The sequence below is a fragment of the Pelophylax lessonae genome (assembly GCF_965119305.1).
Source record: "Pelophylax lessonae genome assembly, chromosome: 5".
NCBI classification, from domain to species: domain Eukaryota; kingdom Metazoa; phylum Chordata; class Amphibia; order Anura; family Ranidae; genus Pelophylax; species Pelophylax lessonae.
Window position 1 is genome coordinate 554,640,955 of NC_138772.1, and position 14,904 is coordinate 554,655,858.

The 14,904-nt window shown below is 46.8% G+C and overlaps 1 protein-coding gene across 1 annotated transcript in view; it reads right to left on the reverse strand.

The window, feature by feature from the left end:
• Positions 1–1,420, reverse strand: part of LOC309555340 (neutrophilic granule protein-like) — a 92,798-nt gene extending 91,378 nt beyond the window's left edge. The window contains exon 1 of the mRNA XM_082257299.1: positions 1,170–1,420. Within this exon, the coding sequence (XP_082113425.1) occupies positions 1,170–1,373 (204 nt within the window). The 5' untranslated portion in view covers positions 1,374–1,420. The remainder of the gene's footprint in view (positions 1–1,169) is intronic.
• Between the last annotated feature and the right edge of the window lie 13,484 nt (positions 1,421–14,904).

A 14,904-nucleotide genomic window follows, 5' to 3' on the forward strand; every position in this document is an offset into this window, starting at 1 on the left:
GGGGGGTTAAGGGGCTGTTTTGTGGGGAGGGGGGTTTAAGGGGCTGCTTTGTGGGGAGGGGGTTAGAGGGCTGCTTTGTGAGGAGGGGGGTTAGAGGGCTGCTTTGTGGGGAGGGGGGGTTAGAGGGCTGCTTTGTGGGGAGGGGGGGGGTTAAGGGGCTGTTTTGTGGGGAGGGGGGTTTAAGGGGCTGCTTTGTGGGGAGGGGGGTTAGAGGGCTGCTATGTGGGGAGGGGGGTTAAGGGGCTGCTTTGTGGGGAGGGGGGGTTAAGGGGCTGTTTTGTGGGGAGGGGGGTTAAGGGGCTGCTTTGTGAGGAGGGGATTAAGGGGCTGTTTTTTTTTTGGGGGGGGTTAAGGGGCTGCTTTGTGGGGAGGGGGGTTTAAGGGGCTGCTTTGTGGGGAGGGGGGTTAGAGGGCTGCTTTGTGGGGAGGGGGGGTTAAGGGGCTGCTTTGTGGGGAGGGGGGTTAAGGGGCTGCTTTGTGAGGAGGGGGGTTAGAGGGCTGCTTTGTGGGGAGGGGGGGGGGTTAGAGGGCTGCTTTGTGGGGAGGGGGGGGGGTTAAGGGGCTGCTTTGTGGGGAGGGGGGGTTAAGGGGCTGTTTTGTGGGGAGGGGGGTTAAGGGGCTGCTTTGTGAGGAGGGGATTAAGGGGCTGTTTTTTGGGGGGGGGGGGGTTAAGGGGCTGCTCTGTGGAGTATAGGGACAAAATACAAACAAACATAAAAAACACTAGTACCTTGACGTCATTGCGCACACCACAGTCACGCAAGGGACGTTTCCCGGAGGAGACGCTCCGCTTTCTCATACTCATCAGTTTGCACTACGTGCAGCAGTATGAGATGGGGAAATGCCACCGTAACACCCCGAAAACTGAGGACGCACAAATCTGCTGGACAAAAAAATCTTGGGCATCAATTTGCTGCCCCTCTCAAAGTACCGCCTGGGTCCAATGAACCCAGTGGGACCCATGGTAGGGCCGGCCCTGCTGCTACACGCAGTCTACAACTCAAGGGGGAAAAAGTACTTGACATCCACAAATATTTGGCCATATAGCGTACCTTGGGTCACCAAGACAGAAAGCCACAAATGTCACGGATTTTTGACTTTTCCTGCTCTACTAGAAGATGTGTTCTTGACCACTGGACACAAAGACAAAGATCAGCCTTACTACATACCTGACTGTGTGAGTCCACCTTGAGAAGCTTGTAGAGAAAACTTGAATTATTCAGCCCTTCATTGAAGAGTTTTATAGAATCTTCCAGTAATTGGTGGTTGTGTGGTCTCCTCAATGGGTAGGAGATGGATGCAGAATACAAGACTGTCATTGCCTGGAACAAGACACAGATCTGGAAGTAATTCCCCATCTTCTGATACTTCATTCACAGACGGTCAGAAGAGTCACTCGCGCTCTTTGAGTGAAGGCGGCTTTGTCACTCCCCTGATTTTTATATTGCACAATGCCCACGTCCAGATGTCACTGTCAGAGCCTTGGCTGTGGTCTCACTTCAAGAAATTGCAGGAAACTTCTCAACAGGAAATACGATCTGAAATATTGACTTTGCAGTAAGAAGATGTCAATCATGAGTCGGCTCGCACGCACGGTGATTAATGGCACACATGCAAAATTGTGTAAAATAATAATAAACCCGAAGAACATGGAACCAGATATTATCAGTGTGAAGGCTGGCAGGTTTTTATAGTGCCACACTACCCCTGCAAGAGCCACTGGTTGAATTGAGTCCTCCGCAGGGCTTTTTTTCTTAGAAAATAGGTGCAGGAACTCCCACTTTCGGGGTTACCCCTTGTCTCCGCCCCCTACCTACCTCCGAGCACCATTCCTAGGTTCCACCCTCTACCCACCTCCCAGTACTGCCCCTTTTAGAGAATACAGAATCAAGTATCATTTGTGGTACTAAGTAATTTGTATGGGATTTGTTAATGATAACAAGAAAAGCAGTAAAATAACAACAAAGGACCCCCCAGAAACAGTAGATCCCACCAGCAACAATGGACCAGCCACAACAAAATACCCCCAGACAACAATAGACCCTCAGCAGCAACAATAGATTTCCCCACAGACAGCATCAATAGACCCTCCAGCAGCCATTTACAATAGACGGTTCCCTCAACAGTAGATCCCTCTCACCAACAACTGACCCCCCCCCAAGCAACATAAGACCAACCCCAGCAACAATAGACCCCCTCTGTAAAAATAGATCCATTCCAGAGACAATAGGTCCCCCAGGAGCAACAGTAGACCTCCCCGGCAACAATAAACCCCCCGCAAAAAGATATCACCTCCAGCAACAATAGATCCCCCACCAGCCAGCATCAAAAGACACCCATAGCAAAGCCCAACACCCCTTGCCATTACATACATTCAGTGCTGGAGGTGCCGGAACTGCGTTCCCCCGCGTTCCCGCTGAAAAAAAGCCCTGGTCCTCTGTAAAGAAGCAAAAAGAGAGGGGGAAAGGATAACCCCCAGAAGTAATAGGACTTTTAAGGCACCCACTAGTTAATCTCATAAAGAAATGTACAATCCTTAATAGTGTAAATACATACATAAAAACCATCACATAAATGAGTGAGCACAACACTGCTGAGCAACATGCTCCTGAGCCAGAAGAACCCATGAGTGGTCCGACATGTAGCAGGGTCTGTGTCTGAAGACCATCAAAATGACCAACCTCCTATGCCCGGGTCAGAAGGGTTCTAATGTACAGGTTTGCCAATGGATCGCTCTACGCGTTTCGCTATGCAGCTTCTTCAGGGGGTCCCGTTGGAGCTAGGAGACATGGCATGGTAAGTATACATTATATAGTATACAGAGTTGCTCTTAACCACTTCAGCTCCGGAAAGGTTTTACCTCCTTAATGACCAGGCCATTTTTTTTGCGATTCGGCGCTGCATTGCTTTAACTGATAATTGTGAGGTCGTGCGATGCTGTATCCTAATACAATGGAAGCCCTTTTTGTTTTTTTTACCACAAATAGAGCTTTCTTTTAGTGGTATTTGATCTCCTCTGTGATCTCCTCGTTTTTGCGCTATAAACAAAAAAAGTGCGTAAATTTTGAAAAAAAACACCAATATTTTCTACTTTCTGAAACATTCCCAATAAAAAAAAAAAAAAAAAAAAAAATCTAATTTTTTTATCAGTTTAGGCCAATTTGTATTCGGCTACATATTTTTGGTTAAAAAAAAAAAAAAAAAAAAATCCCAAAAAGCATATATTAATTGGTTTGCGCAAAAGTTATAGCGTTTAGAAACTACGGGATAGATTTATGGACTTTTTATTTTTTTTATTAGTAATGGAGGCGATCAGCGATTTTTATCAGGACTGCGACATTGCGGCGGACAGATCGGACCCTTAACTGACATTTTTTTACACTTTTTGGGGACCAGTGACATTAGTTAATCAGTGCTAATAATATGCACTGTTACTGTATAAATGACACTGGCGGGGAAGGGGTTAACACTTGGGGTGATCAAGGGGTTAAATGTGTTCCCTATTTGTGCTTACTAACTGTGTGGGGGACGCGGGAGCAAAACGACACGAAGTGGAGACCTAGGCTAGACTATTTGGGAGACCCAGCTGCACTTCCTTCGAGCCTTGACCAGGCCCTGTTGGTGCTGGCCGATCCGTCCTTAGGTAGACTACCCCTGCCCACCCCCTAGACCAGTGATGGCGAACCTTGGCACCCCATATGTTTTGAAACTACATTTCCCATGATGCTCATGCACTCTGCAGTGTAGTTGAAAATCATGGGAAATTAAGTTCTAAAACATCTGAGGTGCCAAGGTTCCCCATCACTGCCCTAGACCTTCTCCAGTACGGTATCCTCGACTTCTGGACGGTATGGCTGACCTCATGGGAGCGTGGCGCACGATGAGCTCCAGACCCCGGAAGATACTACATTTCTCCCCCTTTTCTTCCCTTGTGTCTCCCCCCCCTTTTTTTATTTTATTTATTTCCTTTCTTTCTTTCTCTTTTCTCATTATTTCTCTCTCCCTCACTCTCCCCCTCTCTTCCCCTCTACCACATGCTGCTCCCTCTACCTCAGATGGTTTGCTTCAAGACTATGTTAGGCGGATTGCCGGAGCTATGCATGCTTTCCCCCAATTTTTTTGGGCCACTGGGGCTGCTTGGGTTTCCCATGGGGACTTGGGCTGCTGCTGCTGCGCTCCTCCCTCTTGCCCGCCTTGGGTAGGAGGTTGGATTCGATGTGGCCCCTGGTTGCGGGGCCGTGTCGGGGGGGGTCTGATGGAGGCCGTTGTCCCCCTCCCCCGGGGCGGGCTCTGATTTGGGGTTCTCCGAGCCGAGCTCCATGTACAGATTGGCGCCTGTGGCTGTCCATGGTCAACCCTAGTTTGTAGCTTCCGGCATCCTGCCCTCTGTCCTATGTTGGTTCCGTAATGCTATATGTCTGATTTTGCTACACCATATTCTGAGTTGCAACTCTGTACCCCCTGAGATGTGGCACTGTTTGGCCCCATCTTCATTTTTTACCCTTTGCCATTGTTGTTTCCCACTTTGTGTTTATCTGTTAAACTAAATAAAGATTCATTAAAAACTGTGTGTGTGTAACGCTCCGGCGTTTGTTTAGTGAACTGGATTTGCAGCTGCAGAATTTCCACTCAGTAGTCGTGCAGAGATGTGTTGAATCACCATATCCAACTCTCCAGACTCATCATTGTGGCCCAGCCTGCCTCAGCATGCAAATATACAGACACTCAGATAAGATGTTCCTGGAGTGATAGGTTGTATACGATAGTATAGAGGTGATGTGCTGAAAGGACAGGCGTGAGTAGTGATAGCAATGATAGGCACTCAATAGTAATGTTCAGGAGTGTTAGCAGATGGTGATAGTATGCAGATAGGTTAGCAATCATGTACAATTAACAGGTGGTAGGGGACAGCAGATGAAGTGTACAGGAATTGCTAACTCAGTGCAAGGATAAAGATGGTAGTAGACCCAAGAGCTAGCAATCTATGTAACAGTGCAGATGATAGAATTAGTAGTGCATAGATAGCAGCAGTCTTTAGTATGCAAGAGTAGATAATGTAAGTTGATAGGAAGGAATCCCCTGTGGGGTACTTATCACTAGTTGGTTTAGAGAGATGAGGGGTCCGGTAATGAGATAAGGATCAGGTAGCGAGATACAGGATCAGTAGCGAGATACAGGATCAAGTAGCGAGACTCTGGTCTATCCAGATACTGGGGAATTAGCTGGAAGCTCCGGCAGTGGCAGACAAGGCTGTATAACAAGCGGTTTGTCAGGGAGGCAGGGAAAGATCATGAGATTCAGATAAGCTGAATCACTGATCTCTCTCTGCCTCTGTTAAATCCCTCCCTGTCAGTTTAGCCGAAGATTGCGGGAGGTTGGTGGTGATTGAGCCCGCTCTTCCCGTGGTCTGCCTCCTGCCGTGTCTAATCACAGCGGGGTTGTGGCTCCAGCGGCGTGCTGCTCCGGCGGCGCTTGCGCCGCTGAAACCATGTGCACGTAATCAAGTGGTTAAAGAACAAAATTCATTACATGGTTGATTCATAAATATCCCACACGGAGATTGTACATAATACATTTTCAATTTTAATATCTTTTGGGCATCGGTACATATTCTAGCCCTGAGATTAAGGGAGGGACACGGGACACCCACAGAGCCGGGACAAAAAAAAAACTCCAGTTCCAGACCGCCCACCGCATATACTGTATACTGCGGCAAGCTGGCCCTCCTGCACGAACCAACATAGGGCTAAGTCGATCGTGCGCCTGCAGCCAGGGCACTCTGATGCACGGGGCAGGTGGCTCCGATTGCTGCCTGACACCCGCGATCGCTCCCCGCTCAGAGAGAAGAACGGTCAGCTGTTGTAAACACATCTGACCTTTCTTCTCTCTGGAATGATCACAGAGCGCCTGTGATCCTTCTATATAGGATCACAGGTCTCTATGATCATTTCAGAAGCCACGCCCCTATACAGTTAGAATGACTCCCCTAGGCTCACATTTAACCCCTTGATCACCCACAGTGTTAACCCCTTCCCTGCCAGTGTCATTAGTACAGTAACAGGCTACAAAGAGGGGGGAAGGGCGGGACTTTAAATGAGACGTCCGGTGGGATTTGCCGTGCGCCTCCATCCCTAAATTTAATTCAAAATAGAAAAGGTTCGGGACTTTGTATGAGAGACATGACATGACAGAGTTGATATAGTAAAAAATATCACATTTTATTAATACATGCAACAAAGGAATACAAAAGATATGTGCTACAGACATTAAAAATATATGGTATAAAATGGATGATGTAATCCGGCAATACACCCCCAAACCAGATTTCAAAGAACCAACATGGCAAATGGGACAATGATAGTATAAATAATATAAATAAGTATAGGTGTAAATTGATATCATGACATTCATAGACTGACGCGTTTCGTGGGCTTCGCCACTTCTTCAGAGTCGATGCATGATCCATGTCTATAAAAAATAAATAGATATAGGCGTATAGAGGCATTGCACAAAATGATGATGGTAAATGAAAAATGGAGAGGGGAAGGCGGGGGGAGGGAAAAAGGGGAACAAATCCCCACAATCCCAAAACTTACATAATAGCTGAGGCAGTAACCATGGCTGGAGGTGGGGGCCTGGACCCACAAACGCCTCCTACGGGAGCTGAGGGCGCATGAGGCGCGGCGGGCAGGGCGAAAGATGTCACACATCAAAAAAGTGTAAGTAGAAGTGATATAAATAATGCTGAGTAGCCATATGGAGATATCTATAAATGGTAAGTAAGAAATTGGATATTGAGTATAAAAATATGGTATAGAGTATAAAAGATACATCATGCTACTTGCATAATGAAGGGGTGGAAAGGATGAAATGAGGAATGAGGAAACCAACATTTGGAAATAAAGTGTGAAGAGGGAATGAAACATTCACCCCAAGACTGAGAAAGAGGAATGCAGGTGAAATAATGAAATGGACAAGCAATAAGTGTGATAGAAAGTGAATAGATGAGGTCAGGTGTGACCAATGACCATAGTGCCTCAAGAGTAACCACCGCAGTGTTAGCTGAAGGGGAAAAGAAATGTGCAAAATGAAAGAGTGATGCAAGAAGATGCATATAGCCCAAAAGTAAATACCAGATGGAAATACAAGTGTGCTCCAAATTCGCCAAACGTCCGCCGACCCTGGAACGCCCAACGTCACGTGATTGCATAGATGGGGGCCCGCAAGGACGGCAGGCATACTGCCAAACCGTCCAGCGGTCGACCTCTTATGCACAAGATGGAACAGCCGCCGTCGGCGTGTTGGCGCCAAAATGACGTCACACGTCAATGCGGAACGTGACGCCGATGTGTAGCGGCACCGCCCACCCGATCCCCCGTGCACGATGGAGCATAGGGAGAAGGGGAGGGCGCCCGTAACACATCGCAGCTCCCAGAGAGGGTGGGGAACCGCCACAAACAACCACCCAGCAATGGCAGAGCAAGCTATGCAGTATTGCTAATAAGACAGATGATTAGTGGGCAGATAACTGTCCACTAGGTATCCAGTGAATGCAAGTATGTGTGATAACATAATAAATATCGATCAGGCTAGATGGATGTTTCATTCCCTCTTCACACTTTATTTCCAAATGTTGGTTTCCTCATTCCTCATTTCATCCTTTCCACCCCTTTACTATGCAAGTAGCATGATGTATCTTTTATACTCATATCCAATTTCTTATTTACCATTTATAGATATCTCCATATGGCTACTCAGCATTATTTATATCACTTCTACTTACACTTTTTTGATGTGTGACATCTTTAGCCCTGCCCGCCGCGCCTCATGCGCCCTCAGCTCCCGTGGGAGGCGTTTGTGGGTCCAGGCCCCCACCTCCAGCCATGGTTACTGCCTCAGCTATTATGTAAGTTCTGGGATTGTGGGGATTTGTTCCCCTTTTTCCCTCCCCCCGCCTTCCCCTCTCCATTTTTCATTTACCATCATCATTTTGTGCAATGCCTCTATACGCCTATATCTATTTATTTTTTATAGACATGGATCATGCATCGACTCTGAAGAAGTGGCAAAGCCCACGAAACGCGTCAGTCTATGAATGTCATGATATCAATTTACACCTATACTTATTTATATTAATTATACTATCATTGTCCCATTTGCCATGTTGGTTCTTTGAAATCTGGTTTGGGGGTGGATTGCCGGACTACATTATCCATTTTATACCATATATTTTTAATGTCTGTAGCACATATCTTTTGTATTCCTTTGTTGCATGTATTAATAAAATGTGATATTTTTTACTATATCAACCCTGTCATGTCATGTCTCTCATACAAAGTCCCGAACCTTTTCTATTTTGATTAGTACAGTAACGGTGCATATTTGTAGCACTGATTACTGTAGTAATGTCACTGCTCCCCCCAAAAGTTTTAAAAATGTCAGTTAGGGGTCCGATCTGTCCGCCGCAATGTCACAGTCCCGCTAAAAATCGCAGATCACCAACATTACTAGTAAAAAAAAACAATAAATATGACATAAATCTTTCCCGTAGTTAGAAGACACGATAACTTTTGCGCAAACCAAACAAAATACGCTTATTGCGATTTTCTTTACCAAAATATGTAGCGGAAAACAAAGTGGCCTAAAATGTTACAAAATTTTGATTTTTTTTTTTTGGGAATGTTATATAGCAGAAAGTGAAAATTATTGTGCAATAGATGTGGGTATAGCCAATCTCCTCATACCCCTCTGTGGGTGGATATATGCAGGGAGAGACATTTTACAGATTTTTAAATGAAATATATGGCCCCTTAATCAATCTCCCTCTATATGGCTGAGTTTTTTTTCCCCCGGCTCTGTGGTTGTCCCGTGTCTCTCCCCCAATCTCAGGGCTAGAATATGTACCGGTGCCCAAAAGATATTAAAATTTAAAATGTATTATGTACAATCTCTGAGTGGGATATTTTTGATTCAACCATGTAATGAATTTTGTTCTTTAAGAACAACTCTGTATACTATATAATGTATACTTACCATGCCATGTCTCCTAGCTTCAATGGGAAACTCCCCTGAAGAAGCTGCATAGCGAAACGCGTAGCGCGATCCATTGGCAAACCTGTACATTAGAACCCTTCTGACCCGGGCATAGGAGGTCGGCCATTTTGATGGTCTTCAGACACAGACCCTGCTACATGTCGGACCACTCATGGGTTCTTCTGGCTCAGGAGCATGTTGCTCAGCACTTTTGTGCTCACTGATTTATATGATGGTTTTTATGTATTTAAATTTTTTTTATCATAATACATTTTGTATGTAATTACACTATTAAGGATTGTACATTTCTTTATGAGATTAACTAGTGGATGCATTAAAAGTCCTATTACTTCATACTTCTGGGGGTTATCCTTTTGTCCACTCTCTTTTTACTTCTGGGGGTTATCCTTTCTCCCCTCTCTTTGTACTTCTGGGGGTTATCCTTTCTCCCCTCTCGTTTTACTTCTGGGGGTTATCCTTTCTCCCCTATCTTTGTACTTCTGGGGGTTATCCTTTCCCCCTCTCTTTTTACTTCTGGGGGTTATCCTTTCTCCCCTATCTTTGTACTTCTGGGGGTTATCCTTTCCCCCTCTCTTTTTACTTCTGGGGGTTATCCTTTCTCCCCTCTCTTTTTACTTCTGGGGGTTATCCTTTCTCCCCTATCTTTGTACTTCTGGGGGTTATCCTTTCCCCCTCTCTTTTTACTTCTGGGGGTTATCCTTTCTCCCCTCTCTTTTCACTTCTTTACATAGGCATTGGATGTGGCACCACTATATCTAGGATCATGTCTCAATTTTTGCATACATATACTGAATTGGGTCCTCTGCTCCTGTTTCAACCTTGTCTGAGGCCTTTACCTCACTGGCACCACCAGTATATCTGTCTTTGCACTTCAACGTGCACAAAAGAATTGGACTCACGACTCTATGAAAACAGAAGAATGTATTGGCAAGGTAAAGTTACCAACATAATACATAGCAATTGTAGCACCCCCTCATGTTGTTAGTGTGCTAAGGTTAGATTGTTTGTAAGTTTGGGTACATTTGTGCAGGCTTGGCTGGCAGTGTGTTTTTTTCTCCTAGGTTGGGCAGAGATCCAGGGAGGACTAGGTGACCCACAGACAGCATCACTGAGACCCTTCTCATGACACATGGAGGGATCCTCCTGACCAAGAGCAAGGAGAAGACAGCAGGAGGACACTGCTGGGCAAATCTCCAGGAAGGGAAGACAGCCAGGTGAGCTGGTGAGTGGCACAGCATTGGAAGGACTGAGAGGCAGTCTGATTGGATTGGATCGCCCATGTGAAAGGACCCTTAGGGTCCTTTCACACGGGCGATCCGATCCGCCTGTCAGTTTTTCGGACCTGATCGGATGCTCCATGCAGCCCTATGGAGCAGCAGATGTCATAGGCAACAGCATGCAATGTCAAGCGGCAGCTGCCAAAGCCAGCAGAATATTAGCATGCATAAAGAAAGGGATGTATTCCAGAGATAAGACTATAATCCTTCCACTTTATAAAACTCTGGTCCGACCGCATCTGGAGTATTCTGTCCAGTTCTGGTCGCCAGTCCTCAGGAGGGATGTGTTGGAGCTGGAGAGAGTCCAGAGAAGGGCAACTAAACTGATTAGGGGATTGGAGGACCTTAACTATGAAGAGCATCTGCAATCGCTCAATTTATTCTCCCTGGAGAAGAGACGTCTGAGGGGGGACATGATAGCAATTTATAAACATCTCAATGGGGATTTAAGCTTAGAAAAAAAGCTGTTCAGTCGAAAGGATTGCATGAGGACTCGAGGGCATACAATGCGATTAGAGGAGAAGCATTTTAACCTCAGGCAACGTGGGGGGTTCTTTACTGTTAGGGCTACAAGATTGTGGGATTCTCTACCACAAGAGGTGGTTTCTGCGGGTAGTATGGTGGCTTTCAAAAGACTCTTAGATAGGGTTGAGCGAACACCTAGATGTCCGTGTTCGACGGGTTCGGCCGAACTTTAAAAAAAAGTCCGGGTCCGTGTCCCGGACTTTTACCGAACTTTTCCCGGACACCGAACCCCATTGAAGTCAATGGGGACCCGAACTTTAAGGCACTAAAATGGCTCTAAAACACCAAAGGAAAGGGCTAGAGTGCTGCAAATGGCAGCAAAACGTAATTAAGAGCATGGCAAGTGCTCTGCAAACAAATGTGGATAGGGAAATAACTTAAAACAACAAAAAAAAAACAGAAAAATAAAACAATGTTCTTCTTCATCTCTGAAGGACGAGGCCCATATGGAGTAGGAGGGAGGTTGAGGTGGTGGTGGATGTGGCGGTGACATAGGCGTGCGCACAGGGTGTGCTGGGTGTGCCTGGGCACACCCTAATCACCTAGGGCACATAGCATTGCCAGTGAGGAGATGGGAAAGATCTCCCTGGGACCTGCTCTGCTCTATTTCTCCTTGCCTACAGGTACATGGCCCCGATACATTACTCTCCCTGCTGGCAAACACATGCATGTGTATTTCAACTTTGGGGTGCACACCTTAATGCAATAGGCTGCGCACACCTATGGGCGGTGTAGGTGGAAGCGGCGGTGGAGGAGGACCAGGGCCGGATTAACAGCATCATGGGCTTGGTGCTGAGGATTTTGAAGGGCCTTAAGGGCCGTGCCTTGCCATGCACCCAGAGGAGGAAGGGTGCAGCCATGCATGCCTAATTCAACATGGGATGCTGTCTCTGAAGCCCATAAACACATCCATGCATCGCCAACTGTCCCTCCTTGTCCGGCCTTCACGCTGTGTGGGGAGGTTCTGAGGGTGCTGCCTGGGGAAGCGAGCATAGAAGCCAGACTTCTGTGTTTACAAGTGACAGAAGAGCGGTAACAGTGAATATGGCCAACCCGGGGCCTATATAAAAGGTAGGGGCCTGGAGCTGCAGCTCCAATAGCCCCTACATTAATCTGGCCCTGAGGAGGAGGACGAGGTAGCCAACACTGCTTCTTTTCAAAAATTTTAAATGAGGGTACACCCCAAAAGAGTGAGAAAGAGCAAAAATGGAACAATGGGTGGGTAAGGTCGGTATCCATTGCTATTCTGCATAAGGTACGGAAAAGTCCCGTGGGATCCATGCCTGGTTCATTTTAATGAACGTGAGCTTGTCCACATTGTCTCTGGACAGGCGGCTGCGCTTGTCTGTTATAACGCCCCCAGCCGTGCTAAATACCCGTTCAGATAATACACTGGCTGCAGGGCACGCCAGCACCTCCAAGGCGTAAAGGGCAAGCTCAGGCCATGTGCCCAATTTGGAGACCCAGAAGTTGAAGGGGGCAGACCCGTCATTCACTACATGTAGGCGTGTGCACACATACTGCTCCACCATGTTGGTAAAATGCTGCCTCCTGCTAAGACGTTCCATCTGAGCTGCTGGTGCTGCTGTTTGTTGTGGCGTGCTGACAAAGCTTTTCCACATTTCGGCCATGCTAACCCTGCCTTCTGAGGTGCTGGCGGTGCCCTGGTTGCGTTGGCGACCTCCTCCTCCTCCTCCTCTGCCTTGTGCTTCCACTGTGGCCCCGCTGTCAGATGGGAATGCCAGCAGCATGGCGTCTACCAGCGTGCGCTTGTACTCGCGCATCTTGCGATCGCGCTCCAGTGAGTGAATTAAGGACGGTACGTTGTCCTTGTAACGGGGATCCAGCAGCGTGGCCACCCAGTAATCAGCACAAGTTAGAATGTGGGCAACTCGGCGGTCGTTGTGGAGACACTGCAGCATGTAATCGCTCATGTGTGCCAGGCTGCCCAGAGGCGACGAAAGGCTGTCCTCTGTGGGAGGTGTATCGTCCGTGTCCTCTGTATCCCCCCAGCCACGCACCAGTGATGGCCATGAGCTGGCCTGGGTGCCACCCTGCTGTGAACATGGTTCCATCTCCTCCTCCAGCTCCTCCTCCTCCTCATCCTCCTCATCCTCCAGAACTGTGCCCCTGCTGGACAATTGCGTCCCTGGCGTTTGCGTGTGCAGGAACCCACCCTCGGAGCCCCTTGCGAATGACTGCCCTGAAAGCCTTGGAAATGTTACCTCTTCATCCTCCTCCTCCTCCTCATCCTGTGCCACATCCTCTTCCATCATCGCCCGAATTGTTTTTTCAAGGAGGCATAGAAGTGGGATAGTTAAGCTGAGAACGGCGTCATTGCCACTGGCCATGTTGGTGGAGTACTCAAAACAGCGCAACAAGGCACACAGGTCTCGCATGGAGGCCCAGTTAAATTAAATAGCGGAATAGAAAATATGATCCAAAAAAAGTGTATGTATATCACACGTACACAACCACACTGGGCCCCAATTACTATTGTTTGTACCCCTAAAAGGCTAGATGAGGAGTAGGGGGAGTATGGAACAGGCAGCACCCTCAAACCTTCAGAAGTATGAGATGAACCCCAACAACTTGGAAAGGTGGATCTCTCTCACACGTACCGACACAGACTATCCCGTAATTCAATTGATCCTCAAAGGTTTTTATTGAATAGCGGAATAGGAAATATGATCAAAAAAAGTGTATGTATCTCGCACGTACACAACCACACTAGGCCCCAATTACTATTGTTTGTACCCCTAAAAGGCTAGATGAGGAGTAGGGGGGGTATGGAACAGGCAGCACCCTCAAACCTTCAGAAGTATGAGATGAACCCCAACAACTTGGAAAGGTGGATCTCTCTCACACGTACCGACACAGACTATCCCCCAATTTAACTGATCCCCAAAGGTTTTTGATTAAATAGCGGAATAGAAAATATGATCCAAAAAAAGTGTATGTATATCACACGTACACAACCACACTAGGCCCCAATTACTATTGTTTGTACCCCTAAAAGGCTAGATGAGGAGTAGGGGGGGTATGGAACAGGCAGCACCCTCAAACCTTCAGAAGTATGAGATGAACCCCAACAACTTGGAAAGGTGGATCTCTCTCACACGTACCAACACAGACTATCCCCCAATTTAACTGATCCCCAAAGGTTTTTGATTAAATAGCGGAATAGAAAATATGATCCCAAAAAAGTGTATGTATATCACACGTACACAACCACACTAGGCCCCAATTACTATTGTTTGTACCCCTAAAAGGCTAGATGAGGAGTAGGGGGGGTATGGAACAGGCAGCACCCTCAAACCTTCAGAAGTATGAGATGAACCCCAACAACTTGGAAAGGTGGATCTCTCTCACACGTACCAACACAGACTATCCCCCAATTTAACTGATCCCCAAAGGTTTTTGATTAAATAGCGGAATAGAAAATATGATCCCAAAAAAGTGTATGTATATCACACGTACACAACCACACTAGGCCCCAATTACTATTGTTTGTACCCCTAAAAGGCTAGGAGTAGGGGGAGTATGGAACAGGCAGCACCCTCAAACCTTCAGAAGTATGAGATGAACCCCAACAACTTGGAAAGGTGGATCTCTCTCACACGTACCAACACAGACTATCCCCCAATTTAACTGATCCCCAAAGGTTTTTGATTAAATAGCGGAATAGAAAATATGATCCCAAAAAAGTGTATGTATATCACACGTACACAACCACACTAGGCCCCAATTACTATTGTTTGTACCCCTAAAAGGCTAGATGAGGAGTAGGGGGGGTATGGAACAGGCAGCACCCTCAAACCTTCAGAAGTATGAGATGAACCCCAACAACTTGGAAAGGTGGATCTCTCTCACACGTACCAACACAGACTATCCCCCAATTTAACTGATCCCCAAAGGTTTTTGATTAAATAGCGGAATAGAAAATATGATCCCAAAAAAGTGTATGTATATCACACGTACACAACCACACTAGGCCCCAATTACTATTGTTTGTACCCCTAAAAGGCTAGGAGTAGGGGGAGTATGG